This window comes from Gopherus flavomarginatus, chromosome 6, assembly GCF_025201925.1.
Source record: "Gopherus flavomarginatus isolate rGopFla2 chromosome 6, rGopFla2.mat.asm, whole genome shotgun sequence".
Lineage (NCBI taxonomy): Eukaryota > Metazoa > Chordata > Testudines > Testudinidae > Gopherus > Gopherus flavomarginatus.
Genome location: NC_066622.1, coordinates 6,326,384 through 6,348,689, shown reverse-complemented (window position 1 = coordinate 6,348,689; position 22,306 = coordinate 6,326,384). Strand labels below are relative to the sequence as shown.

General features: G+C 47.8%; 1 protein-coding gene across 2 annotated transcripts in view; it reads left to right on the top strand.

Annotated features, from left to right (window-relative positions):
- Window positions 1-418: 418 nt before the first annotated feature.
- ADAMTS9 (ADAM metallopeptidase with thrombospondin type 1 motif 9) overlaps window positions 419-22,306 on the top strand; it is a 141,107-nt gene continuing 119,219 nt past the window's right edge. For both annotated transcript variants that reach the window (XM_050957230.1, XM_050957229.1), the window contains exons 1-3: window positions 419-1,523; window positions 2,230-2,606; window positions 5,021-5,183. In XM_050957230.1, the coding sequence (XP_050813187.1) occupies window positions 1,418-1,523; window positions 2,230-2,606; window positions 5,021-5,183 (646 nt within the window). In that variant the 5' untranslated portion in view covers window positions 419-1,417. The remainder of the gene's footprint in view (window positions 1,524-2,229; window positions 2,607-5,020; window positions 5,184-22,306) is intronic.

Sequence of the window (22,306 nt, the reverse complement as noted above, 5' to 3'; positions counted from 1 at the left end):
AGACATAGCATGCATATCCTTGCATGGGACAATTTGTTGGTCTTCACATTCATTATGCAAAGTCTGGTGACTTTTGCTCCAAGTTCACAGAGAATAAAGTAGTTTAAAAGTGCTAGAGAGATCATAAGTAACTTGCTTTTTCATTTGATTAGAAGCCTTTAAATCTGACAGGTTTTTTCCCCTTCCTGAAAACAGGGAAAAAATTAAAGGGACCACCTCAATTTAAATATGGAGCACAATTTAAACTAGATTTTTATATAAAACTTAAGATCAATGGAAATATTTTGAATTAGAAAATAAGAGTCAGTGTAATGTTTGGTGCTGCTGGAAATGAAACTGACTATACACAAAACTGGGCCACATCACTGATTTTAATTGTCCTAACTCTGAGAAATGCACAAGAAAACAAACAGCATTGAAAGTGGCAAGTTAATTGATTTTTTAAAATTCTTGTACTTTCAGTAAACAAAAGTAAAGAGATTAGTTTGTTTGCAAGGTCTGGGTGTTGCCACATTCATTTTGCTGTTTTTATTTCTCTCATTCTCACTCTTCTGAATGCATTTAATGCTGAGTTTTTTTCAGATGAACTATTCATTTCTGGAGGAATGAACTGATCCAAGTCTATAGGAGCTGCATATATTTTCAGAAATCCAAAGTCACAAAGGTGCAGAAGAACAAATAAGATTCAAGGAATCATTAGATTCTTCTGATCAGGCAGTTTTAAGTTGAGAAGGGAAAAAAGGTGCATAGCAGGGAACAAAGTACAGTGTGATTCTTGCTGCAGTGTTCAGCTTATTGTAAATCTCTCCCCCTCTTTCATCCCTCCGCCCCGGGAAAGGAGTCCTGGCCTAGGTACTGAATCGGACAAGGTCTTTTCTCCTGGAAACCCAGAAGCAATGCTTCCTTGGAAGGGAAGAAAGTGACATGCTAAGGAAGCAGGGAGGAGCCCTCCTCCACAGAGGCGGGCCCTGGGCATTTGCTTTGCCGGAGACCGCCCCCCTCCGGTCTCCTGAACTGGTTCCCAAGACCTCCGAGGGCACCAGCTAGAAGGGGGGGAGAGAGAGGAAAAAGCAGCCCACCAAAAGCGCAGCAGGGTCTTCCCTGTTCGTTCCCGAGCCCCTCTCACTACACTATGCTGGTGCATCCGATACCCCGTGCGCGATTAGTCCTCCTCCTCCTCCTGCCGCTGCTGCTAATCTTCTCTCCGCTGGCAGTTGTGGTCACAGCAGAGCCCAGGGGGAACAAATCGGATGCGAGCGGTTCCCACTTTTAATAAAGTGAAGTTGGGGGGGGGGGAGCTCTGAAGTTTTTCTTTTTCCGAGCAGCAGCAGGAGCAAGGGGTGGGGGCGGGGGTGGGGGTGGAATTAAAAGGGGGGAGGGGAAGGCTGCTCTCTGCTAAGGAACAACTCGCACCACCATGCAGCTTGTGTTATGGGCACTGGCATTAGGAACACTCCTTCTCCAGGACGTCTTGAATGTAGCCAGCACAGCAGCGAGGAAGCAGAAGCTGCATCCAAGACAAGGTAAGATGATGCTTTTGGCGTCTAAAGCTCCTTCAGGGGAAGTTTCCAGTTCTTTGGGCTGTTTCTCAGACCTCATTTGAACATGGGAGGAGGGGGTATTTCTACAACTCTGCGGTGTCAGTTTCATTGATTCCCCTTGGCTTGCCCTCGGTCACCAGTTACAAGAACTTTAAAAAGTTGTGTGCCTTTCTCAGGCTGGGAAAACACGGTGCACACAGGACAGGGGGACATGCTGCTGAACAGGGTCGTCTTTTCCTTGAAACCTTTCTGAAGCTCCAAATAACCTGAGTCTAGAAACCCATTTCAAGTGGAGGAAGGACTTTGGGCAATTGGCAGTCCCTGGTGGCTTTATAGAAAAGCTAAGGATTCTTCGTGGGCTGCTAGAGGCAGGGACTGTCTTTTTTTTTTTTTTTGTACAGCACCGAGCTCCGTAGGGATCCTGGTCTAGATTAGTCTCTAGGTGCTCCTGCAATGCAAATACAGTACCACTACATCACCCCCAGTGCCTGGTGCAGGCAAGCTAGTGGTGCACTGATTTGTTTTGTAAGCAGAGCTATCTATATCCTCCCCCCTTGCTAGATACAACTTTAGAAAGCCAGGCCTTGCTGCTTTCATCCAAGGTAAGTGTGCGTGAAAAAGCTAGATCTTGCCTGACCTGAGCGAGAGAGCGGTTCTTTACCGGGCATGTGTGTGTTACTGTTTGCAGCCCAGCTGTTGGGGAAACTGCGCGAGTTCGAGATCGTCACCCCCACCCGTGTGAACGAGTTCGGAGCCCCCTTTCCCACGCACGAACACTTCAAAAGAAAGAGACGCAGTATTAATCCTGACACGGACCCTTGGGCCACCGACTCCTCCTCGGCCCACTACCGGCTTTCCGCCTTCGGGGAGCAGTTTCTGTTCAACCTCACGGCCCATTCTGGATTTATCGCGCCACGTTTCACCGTCAGCCTCCTCGGAGCCCCGGGGGTTAACCAAAGCCGGTTTTACAGCGAGGAGGCCAGCGACGTAAAGCACTGTTTTTATCGAGGACATGTGAATAGCCAGCCCCAGCACACTGCGGTCATCAGCCTCTGTTCAGGGATGGTAAGTGCCGTCCCCTCCGCCTCTGGGGATTTCCAGGTCTGCGCTTCTCCAAGCCTTGGCTCCCAGGTGTCTGTGTTTACACGAGGCAGCTCGATGCGGAGTTCTTTGCCACGGTGCTCTCGCCTGCTGTGGGGTGGCGGATGTCCAGCAGCTCAGGGGCGGAGAAGCGCCGCACGCTCCCCTGCCCGGGGCTCTGCCCTGCCTGGAAGGGACTGAAGGCCACGGCTGCGTCCGCCCAGCCCGGAACCTCTGCCGGGGCTGCCCCGTTCTCTCCGGCGGTCGCCAGGGCAGGGGCTTTTTCACACGCCGGTGGCCAGGAGCACCGAGCGGAAGCAAGGAGGTGGGGTCACCCCGGGGGCTGCTGGCCACACTGGCTGGACGCCAGCCGCGGTTAAGGTGGAGCGAGGCCCCCTTTCCGTGCCCCCAGGGCAGGCCAGCCCGGCTGGTTTTTCGCCCTGCACGCGCGCCGGGCTGACTTGGAGGAGTTGCAAAAGTCTGGCCTGAAACTCTGCCCTAAATAGAGCGGGGGGGGGGGGGGTGTTAAATCACGTCTCTCTCAACGTGGAGGGACGGGCAGGGGGTGCTGGTCCACTGGTGCGCCCCCCCCCAAACCCCGGCAGAGCTTGCACGTGCTGGGGGGGTCTCCAAATTTCCACGTGGGCAAACCCCTTCAGTCCCCAGCCCTGGCAAAACGGCACCCTAGTGGGGGCGGGGGCCAGTCCTGCAAGCTGCGCCCCCCGCCAATTCAGTGGGAAAGAAGAAACCTCCAGAGCAGGCAGCTGGGATCCCGCATACTCACCGGGGCGGCCGAGCTGCTGCTGCTGGGGAGTCGCATTGCAAGTCCCCCCCCTTTCGGTGCTTTCCCGGGGGCTGCGCGCTCCCAGCGACGTCCCCTGTTTGTGGTTGTGCTGAGCCTTGGTGGGCGGAGGCGAAGGAGCCGGGCCCTGGAGGGGAGCTGCAAGGAAGCCCGGCTGCAGGACGGGGCCTGGCACAGTGGCGAACCACTCCCCAAATGGAGGGGGGAGGATTTAATTCCCCTAATCCCCCACCCCACCCGTCAAGCGTGCCGCCTGAAGAGCTCTCCCTCCCTTACCGGGGACGACCTTAAGGAGGTGCGAGGCACTTTGCCAGCCCGAGCCAGGTCTGCTGGGGTTTAAGGAGGCCGAGGAGATGTCAAGACGCCTTCCCCATCCTCCCAGCTCGGGGGAAGGAGCCAACACAAACAGCTGTGCAGGAAGCTTGCGGGGGAGGAGGGCTTGTCTGGCTGCTTTCCCCTGAGCTGGGGCTCGTTCCCTGAGAGCTGGGATGAGCCAGGGATGGAGGCAGCTCAGGGAGCATACTGCAGGGGGGCGTGCAGAATTCTGGGGACAGTGCCCTCAGCTTGCCTGGGGGGGAGGGAGCTGAGTTATGAGCAGGGAGCCTTTCCAAGGATGATCCTGATCCATCCTAGCTGGGGGGTGACCTGTGGGACACTGGCCAGAGCGTCTGGGTACTTTGCTGATACTTTCCATCTCCTGGGCAGCCTCCACCTACAACCCTCCTGGTTAAAGGGGTTCCCCAGGGAGAACCAGGTGCAGCTGCTGCCTGCCCCCTTTCGGCCCCCGACAGGCTGCCGCTAGCGTACCTGTCCCCGGAGATGCAGGTAGATACGCTTTGTGCAAGGCCAGGGCACATGTGTCTTGTGTGGCTCAGAACTGGGATCATGCTCTAGTACCAGCATCTTGGCAGGAGGTCAGACTAGCTGACCCTTGTGGTCTCTTCTAGCCGTATGGTTCTATGGTTCTATCTTTTTGTCTTATGGCGTACTTTTGCTTGGGAGTGGCGTTTTTTCCCCATGGCCTGCTCCACAGTCACGTGGGTTAGAAGCTTTGATATTCTCTCCTAGGCAGTAGCTTCACCAGGTGAGTTCCTTTCCCGGATCAAGCCACTGGATGCCATGCTCAGCTTGTCCCTGCTCAGAGTTGCTCTTGGCATATCTTATATATGAGAAACATAGAGGGCAGAACGTAATAGGGCCCAACTCTGTCCTAAGATGTACTCCAGCACCTCCCATTGAAATGAGTAATTCTGCAAACATATCTGAAGGAAGAACTGGGTCTAACATATGTCCTCTCTTCACACAGGGCTGAATTTTATCCTGCTGACTAGTAATTTACACCATGAATAATCTCCCTGGTTTTAATGGGAGCAAAGTATACAGAGTAAAGTGCTACTTAACGTAGCAGAATTGGGCCCATAGCTTTCAGCCACCCCAGATGTAGGGGTTGCTTGCCAAACTGAACATTGTAAGGAAGTGTAAATGCCCTAGACACTTCTGCATATTACCATATCTGTTTTATACGGTAATTATGTAGGCCTAGTCTCTTGCATATTCCAACTGGAAGCTGACTACTTGTCTCTCTCTTCACTCTCAGCTAGGCACATTCAGGTCTCACAATGGGGACTATTTTGTGGAGCCGCTGCTATCGCCCGATGAACAAGAGTACGAAGAAGAGCACAATAAGCCACATGTGGTCTACAGACACAGTGCACCTCAAAAAGACTCACCAAGGGAAAGGCACACTTGCGATACTTCAGGTATTCGTTTGACTATTTCCCATACAGTCACTTCCATGATTCTGCATTGCTGAATTATAAACCATTTACCGTGATATGGGAGGGGACATTGGCACTGTTTGGGCTAGAAATAATCGTGGGCGTGCAGTGAAGGGGCTATTGTGAACCCCTAGGTGTGGTGCTCTTTGCTTTGGGGATAGTCTTTTCTATTGTTCAGGTGAGGTACATCTTGTCTTTGACTTCTAACTTAAGAAGGTCAACCGGAGGCCAAATTCTACCACTACCATTGCCACCGTTGATCCCAATCATGCCTACTGTGAGGTAAAGTTGTCATCTCTGAACTCTTGTGCCTTAAATGGCTTCTGTGTCTGTACCACCTTACTTCTCTTCCTTCCTAACCATAAGCCCTAAAATACAGAATTTCTCCTGCACTTCAGCTGAAACTCACATGTGCCTTCAACTTCTGTCATCTTCCTTGCTATAATTCCTTCCATCGTGGTCTTTCTAGGCCCGATCTCTCCTTACCTGAACTGGTCCAAAATGCAACGACTTGTCTCTTCTCCCAACCTTTCCTCTTCCTTGCCAGAGGTTACTTAATGCTTTCACTGATTAATTTACTTCTTAGGTCTCCTGTTTTCTTCCCATGTTTGGGCACCACTCCTTGGTGTACTAAACCTATAGATGCCTCTTGTGAGGTATATTGCAACCTAAACACTGTGGGCATGAATCTGCCAACTTTATTCAGGCTGAGTGGTATGGTTACTCTTCAAGTAGGTGGGGTTACTCATGGAGTAAAGGTATGATTTGATGTAAGAGCGGCAGAATCTGGCCGCTTGTATGCATTAGCTTGTACACAGAATCTCCTTTGGACTATTATGTGATGCATTTGTATTGTATTAGTGCTGTACAGAATTTACATTGTATCTGACACTTGTGGCTCATTGCGGGAGAGAGGATATAGGCAGTGGTTTTGTCTACATAGTTAGAGCTGGTATGGTGACAGAGTGGTTCAAGGAGCTGTCCCAAGGCACTGCTCGAAGACGAAGGGAGATTTAATGGTGGTACACACACGTGTACGCACATTTGGGGGAATGATAGTACATCTCACAAGGCTTTTATTGTTTGTTCTTCCAAGGGTTGCTGCTGGACTATGCCACTCTGGTTTCTCTCTTCCAGCTGTTTCTGCTCCCTTCTTTGAGATCAGATGCAGGAGACTCAGAACAGTTGGAAAGAAACACGGAATCTGGCACAATTCACCAGTAACCCCTCGAGGAATGGACCAGCAGATCTCGGAACCCATTGAATCAAAGGTAGATGGAAAGACCCTGAATACAATTTAGGGTCTTTCCCTTTGTGGAGTGATCGTATATTGTTCAACCTTGTGAGGCGTCTAATAGTTTCAGGTCAGGTGTTCGTGCTATACTAGCTTTCGCAAGAAATCAACCCACTGTATTATTCTGTATAATTGCCTAGGTCTTTTTCTGTCCTCTGCTAATCTGCTGTGCTTCCCCTTTTCCTCTGCTGCTTATTCTTTATTGCTCCACACAGTATGGAAAAGGAGAAGCCCCAATAAGTTCAAGCTCTGTCCAAATAATAAGGTTCAAAGGACCCAGAATAGGCAGCATGGTTCTGCCCTTCCCCCATTTCCGGTTGAACAATTTTAAGTGAATCTTGTGCTGGTGACAGGTGCTGTGTTGTTAGCTGTGGACGTTGAAATAGCAAAGCACAGCGTGGTCAGTGGCCATATGCACTTCCCTCCACTGGCTCACCGATATTCTTCTACGTTCACCACCTCTAGAGCAGTGATTCTCACACTTTTGTACTGGTGATCCCTTTCACATAGCAAGCCTCTGAGTGCGATCCCCCCTTATACATTAAAACACTTTTTAATATATTTAACACCATTATAAATGCTGGAGGCAAAGCAGGGTTTGGGGTGGAGGCTGACAGCTCGCGACCCCCCCATGTAATAACCTCACGACCCCCTGAGGGGTCCCGATCCCCAGTTTGAGAACCCCTGCCTTAGAGGCAAGAGGGTAGCTCAGATTACTTCAGGGAAAAAGTAAAGCCCAGCTCCATTTTTCTCAAGTTTATCTTTAGGAGTCACCTTTGGGCAGACTGCCGTGTTCACATAAGCCAGGGGAAAAGGAAATGATCTCATTAGAATTTATGAGCTCAGTTGCATTCTACCTGGGATCTGTAGATGACATTAAACTTATACTGTTGCTGCAGCCAACATGTGAAAAGTCCATTTGTACTGCAAGTTAATGGGGAAAACGGAAATCCGCCAAAAGCGGAAATTCAACCCCAGAAAAGTCTTAGACCTCAAATCTGCAATGAGCTTTGCACGGGCAGACCCCTTTGCAAGACTGTGGCATTATTAAATCTCTCTTTCTTAGAGGCTGTTGTGCACCAAAACGATTTCTACACAACATAATGTTTTCCAAGTGTGTTCTTAGTATAATGAAGTAGTTGTAGACATCCTCCAGTGTCTAAGAAAAGCTTTTCCCCCGAGCAATGATTGATGGATAAAGTAGGGTCTTTCATTTCCAGTGATCTCCATGAAGCATTTATCATTACTATTATTAGTTTTCACTTGATCAGGTCAGCTAGGGAATGCAGGCATATTTGTCTTTTTGGTTCTGCTACATTTTAATTAGCAGTTTCTTATGGCTGCTTTTTAGATCAATGCAATATGGGCTTTCCTGACCACATGCCCTAGGTCTTCTGCCATACAGGTTAATGGATTAATGATGTGTGTTATAACAAACTGTTGCCAAGGCTTTGCTGTTGTTCAGTATAGTAGACTATTGTAGTTTATGCTGAGGTCATGAGGCTGTTAATAGCAGCTTCTCCTTGTTCTTTCACCGTTGGCCTGTCCCATATCCTTCTCTCTGTGTCTTGCTTCCTGCCACAGTAGTTTGGGACTTAAGAGGCGGACTTTGTACCCTCACTAACCCTTCCCTTCCTTTGGCCATCACAATAGAGTCCCAGCGTTTAAGGTGATCTAGTCTGACCTCCTGTGTATCACAGGCCACCAACAGCTCCCAGCCCATGCATGCTAAACCCCAAAGCCAGAATGAGACCAAAGTATCACAGCCCTCAGAAGACTAGACTTTTCTGTGCCAGAGAATAGGAGGCACCAGTGTCCAATGCAACCCACAATATCAGGGAAATGATTAAATTAAATCTACCCAAATAATCCTGGCTAGTGACCCGCACCAGCACGCTGCAGGGGAAGGTGAAAAAACCCCGAAGTCACTGCCAAACTGACCTGAGGACAAATGCCTTCCTGACCCACATTTGTTGATCAATTAGACTCTGAGCATATGAGCAAGGACTAACCAGCCAAGCCCCTGAGTGAGAGAATGCTTGGTGCCAGCTCAGAGCCCATCCCACCCAATATGTCATCTCCAGCTGTGGCCATTCCTGATGCTACAGAGGAAGGAGATAAAAACCCTCCCAGCGTACACTAAGGGAAAACATCTCTTCCTGACCCCTGCGGGTGGCTGACTGAAACCCTGAAGCATGAGCTTTAGGAGCATAAGACATAAACTGCAAGTGAGCCCCAGGGCTGCCTCCTACCATCACAAGCAACCCTGTCATACAGTCGCACTTGTAAATTTTGTCCAGCTCTCTCTTAAAACTAATTAAGTTGGTTGCCCCCACAACTCCTATTGGGAGGCTGTTCTAGAACCTCGGCCCTCTGATGATTAGAAACCTTCTTCTGATTTCCAGCCTGAATTTGTTCATGGCCCATTTATATCCATTTTTTTCTTGTGCCAAGCTGTCCTTTAGCTTATGTAGCCCTTCACCCTCCCTGGTATTTACCCTCTCGCCCTCCCTCCCCATGTATTTATAGGGAGCAATCCTATCTCTCTGATTTTTTTTTTTTTTTTTTTTTTTTTTTTTTTGCTAAACAAGCCAAGTTCTTCCACTTTCCTCTCCTAGATGAGGCCTTCCATTCCCCTGATCATTCTACAGGCTCTTCATGCGCCTGTTCCAGTTTAAATTAATCTTTCTTGAACATGGGGTGACCTGCTGAGGTGATTCCTCCCCTGATTTATACCCATGCTGCCTCTGGTACAGTAACTAACTAGACTGACTTGAACAGCATTTAAAAAATGAAGACTGGCCAGGGTGGATGTGAAATACCACTAGGGGGTGCTATGTAGACAAGCCGTCCGCGGCAGCTCTGCTCGCTGTCCTTGCTTCATGCCAGCAGAGCATTCCCACAAAACTCTCCCCTAGGTATTACAACTACCACTGGATTTTTAAGCAGTCTTGATTAGCAAGGTGGAGATTGAGAGTTTAAAAAACGTAATTTTAATCCAGAAGGGAGACTGCTCAGTGAAGGCGGAGAGCTGAGCTTCCTGAGCTCAATGGAGGGGGGGGGGGGTCTTCTGCTGCTGTCAAAAGGAACAAGAATCCGTATTAGAATCACTTGAGAGATTGTCCAATGGACTTGATGATAACTGTGCGCTCACCTGTGTACACTCGCAAGTTGGTGTAGATTCATAGATTTCATGGTCACAGGGGAGCACTATGACTATCTAGTCCATGGCACAGGCCAGGAAACCTTACCCATAATTTCTGCATCAAGTCCACAACTTCTGGTTGAACTAGAGCATATTGTTTAGAAAGACATCCAGTCTTGATTTAGTCCAGCTACGGTTATTCACTGACAGGAAACCTCCCCTATATCTAAATAAACCACTGTGGTTCATCTCTCATTCTGTTCCATACCATTTTCAGAGGGGGTTGGATGAACATGACTTCTAACATACTCATTTTTTTCCAAACACACCTGTATGTGTGTACATGTCACACAAACTCCTTAGTTGTGCTTATATCTGTGGCTTTCCCCTTCTAGCCTGCCGTCTCTACTGAAGTTGTTAATTTGATTTGTTGTTTTCAGAAAGTGAGGGATAGGAAGCCAACCCCTTCTGTGCTGTACGGTTCTTTATTTCTCTCTCATGTTTTTCTTTTCATCTTTCTCTGGTTATTGCTGCTTACCTTTCTTTCCGTCTCTTGTATCTCTCCTGGGGTGTGTGTTTGGTCAGTTTTGGTTAATTTATTTCTGATCTTTTGCTACTATTCTCTATTCATGCTCCAGCTCTTTTGTGGCTTGTCTGGAACTTTCTGTTATAATTCTACCTGTCTGTTGTGTTTTGTTTTCTCTGTATTGTTCTTGCTTATTATTTACTCCCAATTTGCCCATTTTTATATCTTTTACAACAACCCCCTTGCAAGAGTTATATTTTGAACGAGCTGTTTCTGTTCTTTCCTCCTTTGTGTTCCAATTGTGTTCTTTTATCTGTCCTCTTACCACCTGACTTTTCATTATGCTTTTTCTGTTTTCTTTCCAGCTTCACATTTAAAAAGAAAGAAAGAAAGAAAAGTTTATGTAGTGGTATCACCTACAATGTGTTGCTTTGCTATAGTACAAACTACAGGGCTATCAAATCCTGAAGAAGCTGCAAAAACCCAGACTCCCCCGGCTACACCTCATTTTTCCTTCAGTTTGGCATAACAGGCTCTGGCTGTGGCTGAAATAGACAAGCAGTTTTTTCTCATATCTAGGAACAAGGATCAAATGTGAGCACTGGCTGTGGTCCCCACTTTCATTGCTGGTATAGTAGTCCCCTTCCACTCGTTTACCTCGGGACTGAGAGATAGCGGCAGTGGGTTTTCGATGGCCATGGCTACACTGGCACTTTACAGTGCTGCAACATTCGCGCTCAGGGGTGTGAAAAAACACCCCCCTGAGCGCTGCAAGATACAGCGCTGTAAAGCCTCAGTGTAATCAGTGCCGCAGCGCTGGGAGTGCGGCTCCCAGCGCTGCAAGCTACACCCGTAGAGGATGTGGTTTACGTGCAGCGCTGGGAGAGCTCTCTCCCAGCGCTGGCGCTCCGACCACACTCACACTTCAAAGCGCTGCCGCGGCAGTGCTTTGAAATTTCAAGTGTAGCCATACCCGATGGCAGTCGCAAGTCATGTTGGGCCTAGCCCTGTAATGACATTTGTTTAAAGCAGAAGCATCCACTGGGGCAAAACTCTCCAATGGAACAGCAGCACTCACCTCATTGGTGCGATGCTGTTAAGAAGATGAGAGTCCTCCCCACCTTGAAAGAGAGCCAGGAAAAGGCCATGCTGCTATTTCATATTATAGTGGTAAGAAATGAGAGCTGGTCTCAGGTTAGTACAGGACAGAGGAGCCCTGAGCTGTGGGAGAACAGGCAGAACTTGCTACAGCAGAGTCCCCTGCAGACACGGACTAATAGGAGGAGGAGAGGAAATGCGGTTATGTTGCAACCTTTTCTGTTCAGTTTCCATAACCCTACCAGTCCCCGAGCTTTACTTGCACCGGTGCTCGTTAGGAGCCACTCTCGAGCGTAGAATGTTCTAGCACCTCCTGAAAGCGAATGCGAAAGTATCACAAATGCGAAGTCCCAAATTCTGACCTGCGTATTTCGACTTAACATTCTAAATTCCTGCTTGATTGTTTAGCTATTGTGGATGGTTTTTTCCCAGCCGGGAGACAGGTGAAATGCAAAGTAGCTGTGAATTATTTGCTCCTCTCTTCAACAGAGAGGCAGCTTTTGCTGCAGTCATGCCGAGTGTCATTATTATCTTGTAGGACACCCACGTTTCCCAGACTTCTGGCCAGATGAATACTTGCAATTCCCAAAGGTGTAGGCTGTTGAATGTGTGGTTATCGCATTGATAAGGTGGCCAAAGTAAATGGGTCAGCTCCTCCAGTGGTGTAAATCAGTGTAGCTCTATTGGATTCAATCAGTTTACACCATAAGTGGTTCTAGACCCTATTCCATAGAAGTAACCTGTAGACCTAATATTATGTGGATTCCATTTGGTCCTTTTTTTCCTTGAAAAAGTGTCCTTTTCTGATGATGATGATGCCACAAGAGTCATGGTACAAAATATGTCTCGTCATGCAACTGACATGCATGACACCGAAATAATCAGTAACGTGTCACCGATTGTCAGGTCCATTAATGAGTAATTTGTAATACATTACACTTTCAAAGTAACTTTTAATGGGCCTTTCCTACTGAACACAACACTGGAGAGTCACCGTAGCCTGGGGCCATTTGTACTATGGCCTGAGCTATCAGATCACTGTTCTAATTAAGCCTTTGTTAATTTTGGGCCTGATCCTAGATGATGCCAAGCACCTGTAATGTGCTGAGCACCCTCCATTCCCATCATCCATTCTGTTGTCATCTCTCTCCCTGAGATTACTAGTGGCGCTCTCAGCTGTAGCTGCAGCCAGGGCATTCCCACTGGCCTGGGACTGCCCCTCCTGAGTCTGCCAGAGCCTGGATTTCTAAAGCTTATGGGCCTACTGCATATTTCCTCACAAGCTTTTAGGGAGGCTTGGGTCCCATAGGTGAGGGGCTCAGACTGAGGAATGACTTGGTGGGGGCCTTGTCACGGGAGAGGGTAGAGGGTCTTCCATTTCCTTTGTGCAGGAGAGACTGTAAACTGGTGTTTGAGCGATCACACTATTTGATTGTAAGATTTTTATGATGGGATGGGACATGTTCAACTTTAGGATGTGCCTCAGGCTGTGGCTAACCACCAGATACGTTGAAAAGGCGTGTGTGTGTGTGAGAGAGAGAGAGAGAAAATGAGGTTTGTACACCATTGAAATATCTTTAAATGAACACCTGATTCTGGATAATGAGATTATATGTAACTTGTCAGAGTCCAAATCTCCCCTTTCCCAGGATCCACTACCTCTGCCTTCATATCTCAAGATTATGTCTCTTCCCACATCCCGCAGGATCCCTCCCAACCTGACACAGCCTTACCCTGCCTCCCACCTCAGGCACTCATCCCTCAGGAATCATTCCCATCTCTGTGTCTGTGTTTCTAGTTTGCAGTATTGTTGTGAGTCTCACAATATTGGCTGTGTGTTTTAAAGCCCTAGCTACTGGAGTCATGTGACTAGGTGGCAATCTCAGCTTTCCTTTCTTACAGAAGCAAGCTTCTAGCCCTTGTGGCTGTGAAGAAGAAAAGCCTGACATGAACCCAAAAAGCAAATAAAAACATACCTCCCAATGCTTCTAGTAGCTAAAGCAGGGTGCAGTGTCATTCAAATTTGGCCCAGCTGCCTCTCCATAGACTGAAAAAGAGGGGTGGCTGAACCAAACCTGAGTGGCGCTGTGACCCCATGCGCCAGGTTGCAATACCACTGGGTTTGGGGGTCCTCTCAAATGGGGCTCTGGGACAACCTGCCCCTTTTGCACAGTCTCCCCGCCCAGGTGGCCTGAATGTGGGAAACATTCCCAGCTTTAATTGTGACAAGGGGCACATGGGGGTCAAAGAGGGACAGTCCGGAGAAACCCGAGACTGTTGGGAGGTCTGTAAAAAGAGTCCAACCTTTATGATTGTGTGGGGCCTGACTCGTGATTTTTGGCAGGAGTGCCCCTATGATCCCAAGCGCTCTCCATTCCCCTGCTGCCTGCTGATTTCAACCTCATGCTGCCCCGCACGGAGACAGAAGCTGGGCTCCTGGGAGCGTAGATTGCTGGAGCCATGTTACTGCTGCAGGCAGTCTTCAGTGCCCCATATGGCTTCTTCTCTGCTCAGCCCACCCACCGCTGCCTCCTTGTGACTCGAGGTTGGAATGACAGCTCAGCAGAGCAAGACCTGGACGGGCAGCACAGCAGAACTGCAGCCCACCAGGAAGGACAGGAAAGGGTGTCAGGGCAGAGACATCCAGAAGAGGAGAAATTCGGGGAGGCTGGGCCCTTCCTCACACTCTCAGTGGAAGTCCAAAGGAACCAATTGGTTAATAGCAGGCCCAAGAAGGGGAACGAAGCGGGGCAGTGGAATAGTAGAATGACACCTGCACAGCTTAATTTTACTGGGCAGCTGGAGACAATTTCTGGAGAGGAGGGAGGCAGCTGAGGGAACAGCCTGAGGCTGCATCTTAGTGCAACTCAGCAATTGCTTCTCTGCTGGTGGGCCAGGTTGGATTAGGAGGAGGCAGCTGGGCCCACTGGGCACTTCTCTGTCCCTCAGCTGGGCAGCCACAAGGCTGCTCTCAGTAGCCGGCTGGGCTGAATTTCCCTCCTTTGCCCTCCCACTGGCTCTGAGTGCCGAGCCGGCCTAGGCCAGGGGGCTGAGCCGGCTTCCGGGAACGATTGAGTCAGGGCCTCCTGCCCATTCCAGCTCCCCGCCCATGAAGGAGAGAGGAGAAATGGAGGAAGTGACTCAGCCTTGGGGGTCTGGTGAGGAGAGGAGGGGGCTGATGGGGATATAGACACGGGGGTCTTTGGGAGGGACATGGGCTTGAGGGAGCCTTGGGGAGGGGCTTGAGTGAAGATACAAGACATTTGGAAAGGGGAATGATTGGGGAGAGGGATGTCAGAAAATTTGCCCTGGCTGGGGCTTTGTAGAAGGGGTGGGGGTATTTGTGGTAATTGTGAAGGTCTATATTACCTTCCTCTCCTCCCGCCCGGTACCCTCCTCCGGTATGGCTGGTAGTTAGCCCACTGCCTGCAGCAATCTGCTTGAGTGCGTAAGAATTCATAGCATGGGAATCAAGCGTCGTAGACAGGAAGATGCAGTGTTTGCAGGAGCGGTATTAAACGTGTTGTGCTTTGAGCTGTTCACATGCTTGATACGTTTCAAGAAGAAAACCAGGGATTCAGGGCCGCAGGGCAACTGTCCCTGGAGCAGATGCTTCTGGGTTGGATGTTTCTGATGGTCAGAATATTGCACTGCTTGGTCTTGCCACCCTGCAAAATATGTCGGTGCAGAGACTGAAAAGCTCCAAGTGGGGCAAAATAAGCCACGACCATTAACAAGGAGATGAACTTGGGCCATGAGGTCTTAGTCCTGTACTCAGACATCTCAATATATGGCACAGTTCGATATTTCAGTGTGAAATGACATTTTGTTTCAAAATTCTTGTGCGTTATATAAAAAAAGTTAAATTGAAACAAAGTTTTTTTCAGAATTTGCCTTTGTGGAGAATTTAGAAATTTTCTGGTTTTGTTCCTAATCGGAATAAAACAAATGCTGAAATCTCCAAATCCTTTGTGAAATGGGATTTCCATCCTCCGCCCAGCTTTAACATGCCTGTGAATAGTGGGCTGTGTTGTATGGTTTTGCTGTATTACAGTTTTGTCTGCACATACGCTGTAAGTTATAGATATAACTTTTTAGTGAATCTTTTTGCTGTTAAAGACTCTAGATCTAATTTAGCTGTATACGCTGTTAAGCCAGTTCAGATTGATTTGTATTTGAAGTTTCTTTGGTTTGCAGTGCAAGTAGTAATCAGACAGTTATCAATCATTTTTGTCTCGTATGTATGAACGTAGAATATGTTGTTTTTCATTGGATTCTTGTTTGGGTTTAATTATTCATTTCCCATTTAGTTTTTGATCTTCACGCCCACGCCCCAGTCCATAAATGCTGTTTTCTATATCCTACTGTAGCAATTTGCAGTTCTCTGGATCCTTAGTCATGGAAGTGGAGTTAACATCAGTTCTACCTTTAGGATTGATTGATTTGTCAGAATATGCTACCAAGCAAGCCACTCAGCTCCCCTCTCTTTTCACTCCTCCGTCTCCAGCTGTCATCCTAGCAGCATAACAAACTTCCATCACCAAAACTAAATTCTGCTCTGGGTTACATTGGCAAAAATCTGGAATAAATCCATTGATTACAGTAGACTAACTCGAGATTTACACAGTGTGTAGCAGAAAGAGAATTTGCCTTGATGTCGTTAAAAGGGAAAGATTCATAGATTCATAGACTCTAGGACTGGAAGGGACCTCGAGAGGTCATCGAGTCCAGTCCTCTTCCCTCATGGGATCTGAGTTTGTCTTCTGGGGCAGTTCAATGAATGCCCATCATTTGAATAAGGTAGGATTTTTTTGTTTATTTTGCTTAATCCAAATACAGTAAACACCATATTTTTCTAGACTGTGACTGTAAATACAGCTACTATCCTGTCATCATGCATGTGATTTCTCAGTGGACTGTGGGAATCTTCATAAATTACAGTCAAAAAAGTGTGCACGTTTCTTGAAATCTGGGGTGGATGGATGGATCAGAGTTATAGCCTCTTCCATCTATAGGTGACTGGTTCAGAGGCCTCCTAAAATGGCAGTGGCCGGTGCTTGTTTTTGTGAAATGAAATACTGAGTCTTCCTCTAATTCTGGTCTCCACATCACAGAAACCGCAATCAAAACGTCATCCCGTTAGCGGCCTCAGCGAGGCCCAGGACTCAGCTGGCATGGAATCTGGACTGTTCCTCTCACTCCTAGCGATGGCCCCACGAGGTCAGGGTTGAGGCACATTAGCAATATTGCAAAGCTTGTGTTACTGCTCCCCACCTCGTACCTGTGTGTTGGGCGGAGAGAGGAATTTTGTTTCCTTTGTGTTCTCGTTAGCACCTTTCATGAACGTCAGTGAAAAGACTCTTTGAAACAAGGGTCCCCAATGCGGTGCACCCGCGTACTGGCCGGTGAACGAGCATCCACTAAAATGCCACCGACAAGCTGTGTCATCCAGAGGCGTCACCGCCGAAATGTTGCCGATTTTTGGCGGTATTTCGGCGGCGATGCCTCTGGATGATGCTACTTGTCGGCATTTCGGTGGTGACACCTATTGACATTGCCGCTTGTCGGTGGAATTTCGGCGGATGCTTGTCCGCCGCTCGTCCGCCGCCACCGTCCTCCGTGGCTTGTCATCTGGCACCCACCAGACGAAAAAGGTTGGGACCACTGCTTTGAAACAATTAGATGTTTTTAAAGGGAGGTAAATAAAAGGATATAAGGGCTGTTTAAAACACTGCTGTGTTGTTTTGAAGTTCATTGTGAGGGTCTATTCTCCTTTCCTTGCATAATTGTCACAGGTAGCAATCGGAGTTAAAATTCCCATTGAGAGTTAGAACAACAGGGTTGGATTCTATAGCCAGTACTCCTAGGTGTGTTTCCAGCGATTTCACTGAGAGTTCATGTGAGTGTGGGTAGCAGGATCAGGCCTGTATATTGAAACCAAGCACATATGCAAAGCCATTCTGCAAGGGTGAATTGCCTATAGCGCTCCCTAACAACTTCAGTTCCAGGGAGTCCAGTCACAAGGTGTTTAACCGCCTTGAGGGAACTCAGTTAAATTGTGCTCAGGTTTATGAAAGCGTGCAATAATTAACTTCCTAACTATAGCTTTAGCATCTGCTTCGCTGGCTCAGAGTAGTTACAGAGACTTTACAGGCTAACTACCAAACAGCGAGTCTTTAAGTACTGAAACACCTGGTCTATGTATTCAAATTGCATTTGATAATAAGTTAGTTTAAAAGCACTTTTTTTTTAAATCTGGAAGGGAATTTTAATACTGTTAGCTAAGAAGCTGCTTCCCTCCCCCCACCCCAGCTTCCATGAACTTGAACTGGGATTGCTTTCATTGTCACATGCCTTATTTAATTGTGCAAAATGCTTTCTAGTCCCAAGGACAAGTTAATGGGGAAGTGGAAAGGATTAGGGACAAGTGATCACTCTTTTAATTTTTGATTTTAGCATAACAATTGTTACTACTTCAAAAGCAATCCCGAGGTCCACTCCTGTCACCCTTACTAATGCAATCCGTCGGAGTACTCCTCTAGGGCCTGATTCTCCATTGCCTTTGGGTCTGGTCCAAAGTCCATTAAGTTCAGTGGAAAGAGTCCCACTGACTTAATTTCAATGGTCTTTGAATCATCCTTTGGCCAAATTGAGTGCCAAGTAAATGTAAAGTGCTGTCAGACCAGGATGGTGGTATTTTACCTCCAATTTGCACCACTGTAAATGACTGCACTATGTACAAGACCTATGTTGTTTGCTTGTGTGAATGAAATTTCCAGGACTGGGTGTTTATAGCCTTCCGTTGGCTTCATTTCTTCCTTCCTGTTGCAAGTGAAAATGAATTGTTAGAGTTTAGATCCATCAAGTACTGTACTAGGTGGTTGCTAAACTGAAGCAATCATTAAAAACAGACGTGGCTTAAAGATCCAGTGTTAGGAAATTGTTAGACTGGTTCTTTGACCACGTTTAAATGAATATCAACTGTTGAAGCTGTACAAAGGATAGCTTTGCTCATTCCTGAATTATTAATCTAGTGGTGGCTTGGCTTTAAACGCCAAGCACTTGAAAATCCATCTCGTCAGTGGGACTTGGATTGTATTGTGAATAAGCCAATGTCTTGTTCCTTAAACCCATCTATTTACTGTCATGGGTAGGTAGGTGCTTTCCAGTCATTTGCAAGGAGCTGAGAGATTGCCAGACAGATATTTTGCTTCCTGTTATCTGTTGATGTATTAACATGGTAGACAAATGCAAAACATCACACTCTTATTATAGCTCAAAATATAGGCGTTTTTCTTTGCTTTCCATGTTATCAGACTAAGATTGCCATTGTTAAGTTAGATTTTTGTAGTGTTGGCTCCAGAGTATTCAAGAGACAAGATGGGTAAGGTAATATCCTTTATTGGACCCACACTATTAGTTTATGGTATTCTGGGTGATGTGTGAGTTTTTCACTTCTGCTTAATTAGACTGCAGAATGTAGATCTGTTCAAGAGGTATGCAACATTTCTACCCTTTGGTGGCCTTCTTAATGGTGACAAGTTAGATATCAACAGCTTTAGACCCATATGGCATTCTTAATTTGTACGCACAATTGCTGTTGGGAGTTTTATTCATGGCTTGAGAGCAGTATATTGCAGTTAGTGTTTCATATTATTATTATTTTATTTTTTTTGCAAATTAAAAGTGTCCCATTTCTGGCTGGGTTAAGATAACGGTTCATTATTGTCAAAGTACACAAGTGGTTTTAAATCAGTTACTGCCCTGTTTAGTTTCTTAGGCCAGGTCTACACTATCAACGTGTATCACTACAATTACGTTGCTTGAGGGTAGTTACACCGACCTAACCCCCTATGCACGCAGCACTACTTCGATGGGAGAACTTCTCCCATCAACATAGCTCACACCTCTTGGGTGGGTGGATTAGCTACGCTGATGGGAGAACCTCTCCTGTTGGCATAGTAACATCTTCACTAAAGCATTATAGCTGTGCAGCTGCAGCACTGTACAAGCCCTCAGTAACGAGATTGGAATACCCAGTGTATAAATATGACTGACTGGTGCTTTTCTGGTGCACCTGTAGAGAGAGACATGAAAGGATTAGATGTATATCCGTAAATGTCGGTAAACAATGATTTCACCAAACACACACACACTTATGGCAAAATGTTTCCATTGAGAATCGAAATTTACGGATAGGTAAAGCAATAAAAATGCTGCTTGAGAAAGTCTGAGAGATTCATTTTTAAGGCTATTTACTGTGTATATTTTGACAATTTGTATTTAAACAGATACAAAACTCTTAACTTTTTGAATCTTGGCCTCCTCTATCATTAAAGAATTGTTTGACTCCTTGCCCCATAAGCTCCCGCAACTGTGAACATTTAAAATAGATAAAAATAAAACAAATACTTATGACCCATAACTTCCTTGCGCAACTGTGAAAATTTGAATTGATACAAATAAAAAAGCTTTAACATAAGTATTGTTGTTTTTCCATCCAAATTTTAAAAATGAACTCTGCCAACCCTCCCCTGCCTTCTATATAGTCACACAAATACAACTGCCCTACTTACTTACTTCTAAGCTTACATCTTCCAATAATGAGTAAGGCAGCAAGTACCAAACTTCCTTATCCCCTTAACCGTAACTCATTGCTAGAGGAAGAACAATTACTTAAGAGCATAAGAATGGCCCTACTGGATCTAGGGTGACCAGACAGCACATGTGAAAAATCCAGACGGGGGTGGGGGGTAATAGGAGCCTATATAAGAAAAAAAGACCCCAAAATCAGGACTGTCCCTATAAAATCGGGACATCTGGTCACCCTAACTGGGTCAGACTAAGGCAGGGTTTCTCAAACTGGGGTCGCTGCTTGGTGTAGGGAAAGCCCCTGGTGGGCCGGGCCAGTTTGTTTACCTGCCTCGTCCTCAGGTCCAGCCGATCGCGGCTCCCACTGGCTCCGAGAGCAGCGATCCACAGCCAGTGGGAGCCACGATCGACCGGACCTGCGGACAGGGCAGGTAAACAAACTGGCCCAGCCCGTCAGGAGCTTTCCCTACACAAGTGATGATCCCTGTTTGAGAAACCCTGGATTAAGGGTCCATCTAGCCCAGTATCCTGTCTTCCGACAGTGGCCAGTGCCAGGTGCCCCAGAGGGAATGAACAGAACAGAGAATCATCAAGTGATCCATCCCCAGTCGCTTCTTTTCCTTTTTGGATCTAAGGACCTTGCAGAACTTGACCATAGAAATGCTGCATATCAGTAAGGTCCAGCTAACCTATAAAATTACAGAAAATTATATTGTGAGCCAACCCCACATTCGGTCTGGGTTACACCTGGCAGTGCTGTCTTCCCCCTGCAGGGCTGGGCTTGGCAGGATCCAACTCAGGGGTGGGCAAACTTTCTAGCCCGAGGGCCACATCTGGGAATAGAAATTGTATGGTGGGCCATGAATGCTCACAAAATTAGAGTTGGGATGAGGGAGGGGGTGAGGTCTCTGGTTGGGGGTGTGGGCTCTGGGATGGGGCCAGAAATGAGGAGTTCAGATTGCGGGAGGGGGCTGAGGGCTCCGGCTGGGGGTGTGTGCTCTGGGGTTGGGCTGGGAATGAGGAGTTTAGGGTGCAGGAGGGTGCTCCAGGCTGGGACCAAGGGGTTTGGAGGGTAGGAGGAGGATCAGGGCTGGGGCAGGGGATTGGGGCACGGGAGGAGGCTCAGGGGTGCAGGCTCTGGGTGGTGCTTACTCAAGTGGCTCCTGGAAGCAATGGCATGTCCCTTCTACGGCTCCTATGTGGAGGCGCGCAGGGCCAACTTTAGGAAGTGCGGGGCCCAATTCGAACAGTTTCGACAGGGCCTCGGCAGGTAGGACTATATTTTAAAAAAACCATGTAAAAAACCACATGGGGCTTGTACTCACCAGGCGGTGCTCCGAGTCTTCGGCAGCAGGTCCTTCACTCGCTCCAGGTCTTCGGCGGCACTGAAGGACCTGCCGGCAAAGTGCCGCTGAAGATCCAGAGCAAGCAAAGGACCTGTTGCCGAAGTGCTGCCGAGACCTGGAGCGCCACCAGGTGAGTAAAAGTTAGAAAGGCACCTCTAGTTAGGAAAGGGATTCTCACTGGGCACGGGGCCCTCTTAGGTGCGGGACCCGATTCGGGGGAATTGGTGGAATTGGCCTAAAGCCGGCCCTGGAGGCACAGCCAGGTGGATTTGCATGCTGCTCAGTCCACAGGCATTGCCCCTGCAGGTCCCTTTGGCCATAGTTCCCGGCCAATGAGAGATGCAGGGGCGGCACTTGGGGTGGGGACAGCGTGCAAAGCGGAGCACCCTGGCTGCCCCTACATGTAATAGCCGGAAAGGGGCCATGCCATTGCTTCTGGGAGCCACATGAAATGGCCCCCGACCCTGCTCCCCGGCTGCAGCACCAGAGCAGGGCAAGCCCCAGACCCACTCCACAGTGAGAGCTCGAGGACTGGATTAAAATGGCTGGTGGGCCGCATCTGGCCCACAGTTTGTAGTTTGCCCACCCCTGCTCCAACAGGTGCTCAACTTGGCTGCCAGTTTTGTACCCCTGGCAAGAGAATTCACTGCTGATTAGTCAAGAGCTTCCAAGCCCTAACTGAGGGGTACGTGTATACATGCAAGAATGTCTGTCCTTAATGCAAACTTCCACACTGGTTTCAGAACAGCTGGAGAGCATGGTTAACAACTTCCTACACTCCTTCTAGGACAGGGGTTCTCAAACTGGGGGTTGGGACCCCTCAAGGGGTCACGAGGCTGTTACATGGGGGGCTTGTGAGCTCTCAGCCTCCACCCTAAACCCTGCTTTGCCTCCAGCATTTATAATGGTGTTAAATATATAAAAATGTGTTTTTAATTTATAAGGGGGGTCGCACTAAGAGTCTTGCTGTGTGAAAGGGGTCACCAGTAAAAAAGTTTGAGAACCACTGCTCAAGGATGCTCAAATAGCAACTATTCATTTGCAGTCAGTCAAGCCTGTATGCTGCCCCCTAGGCTGGGAATGTTTCCATATCCACTCACAGCA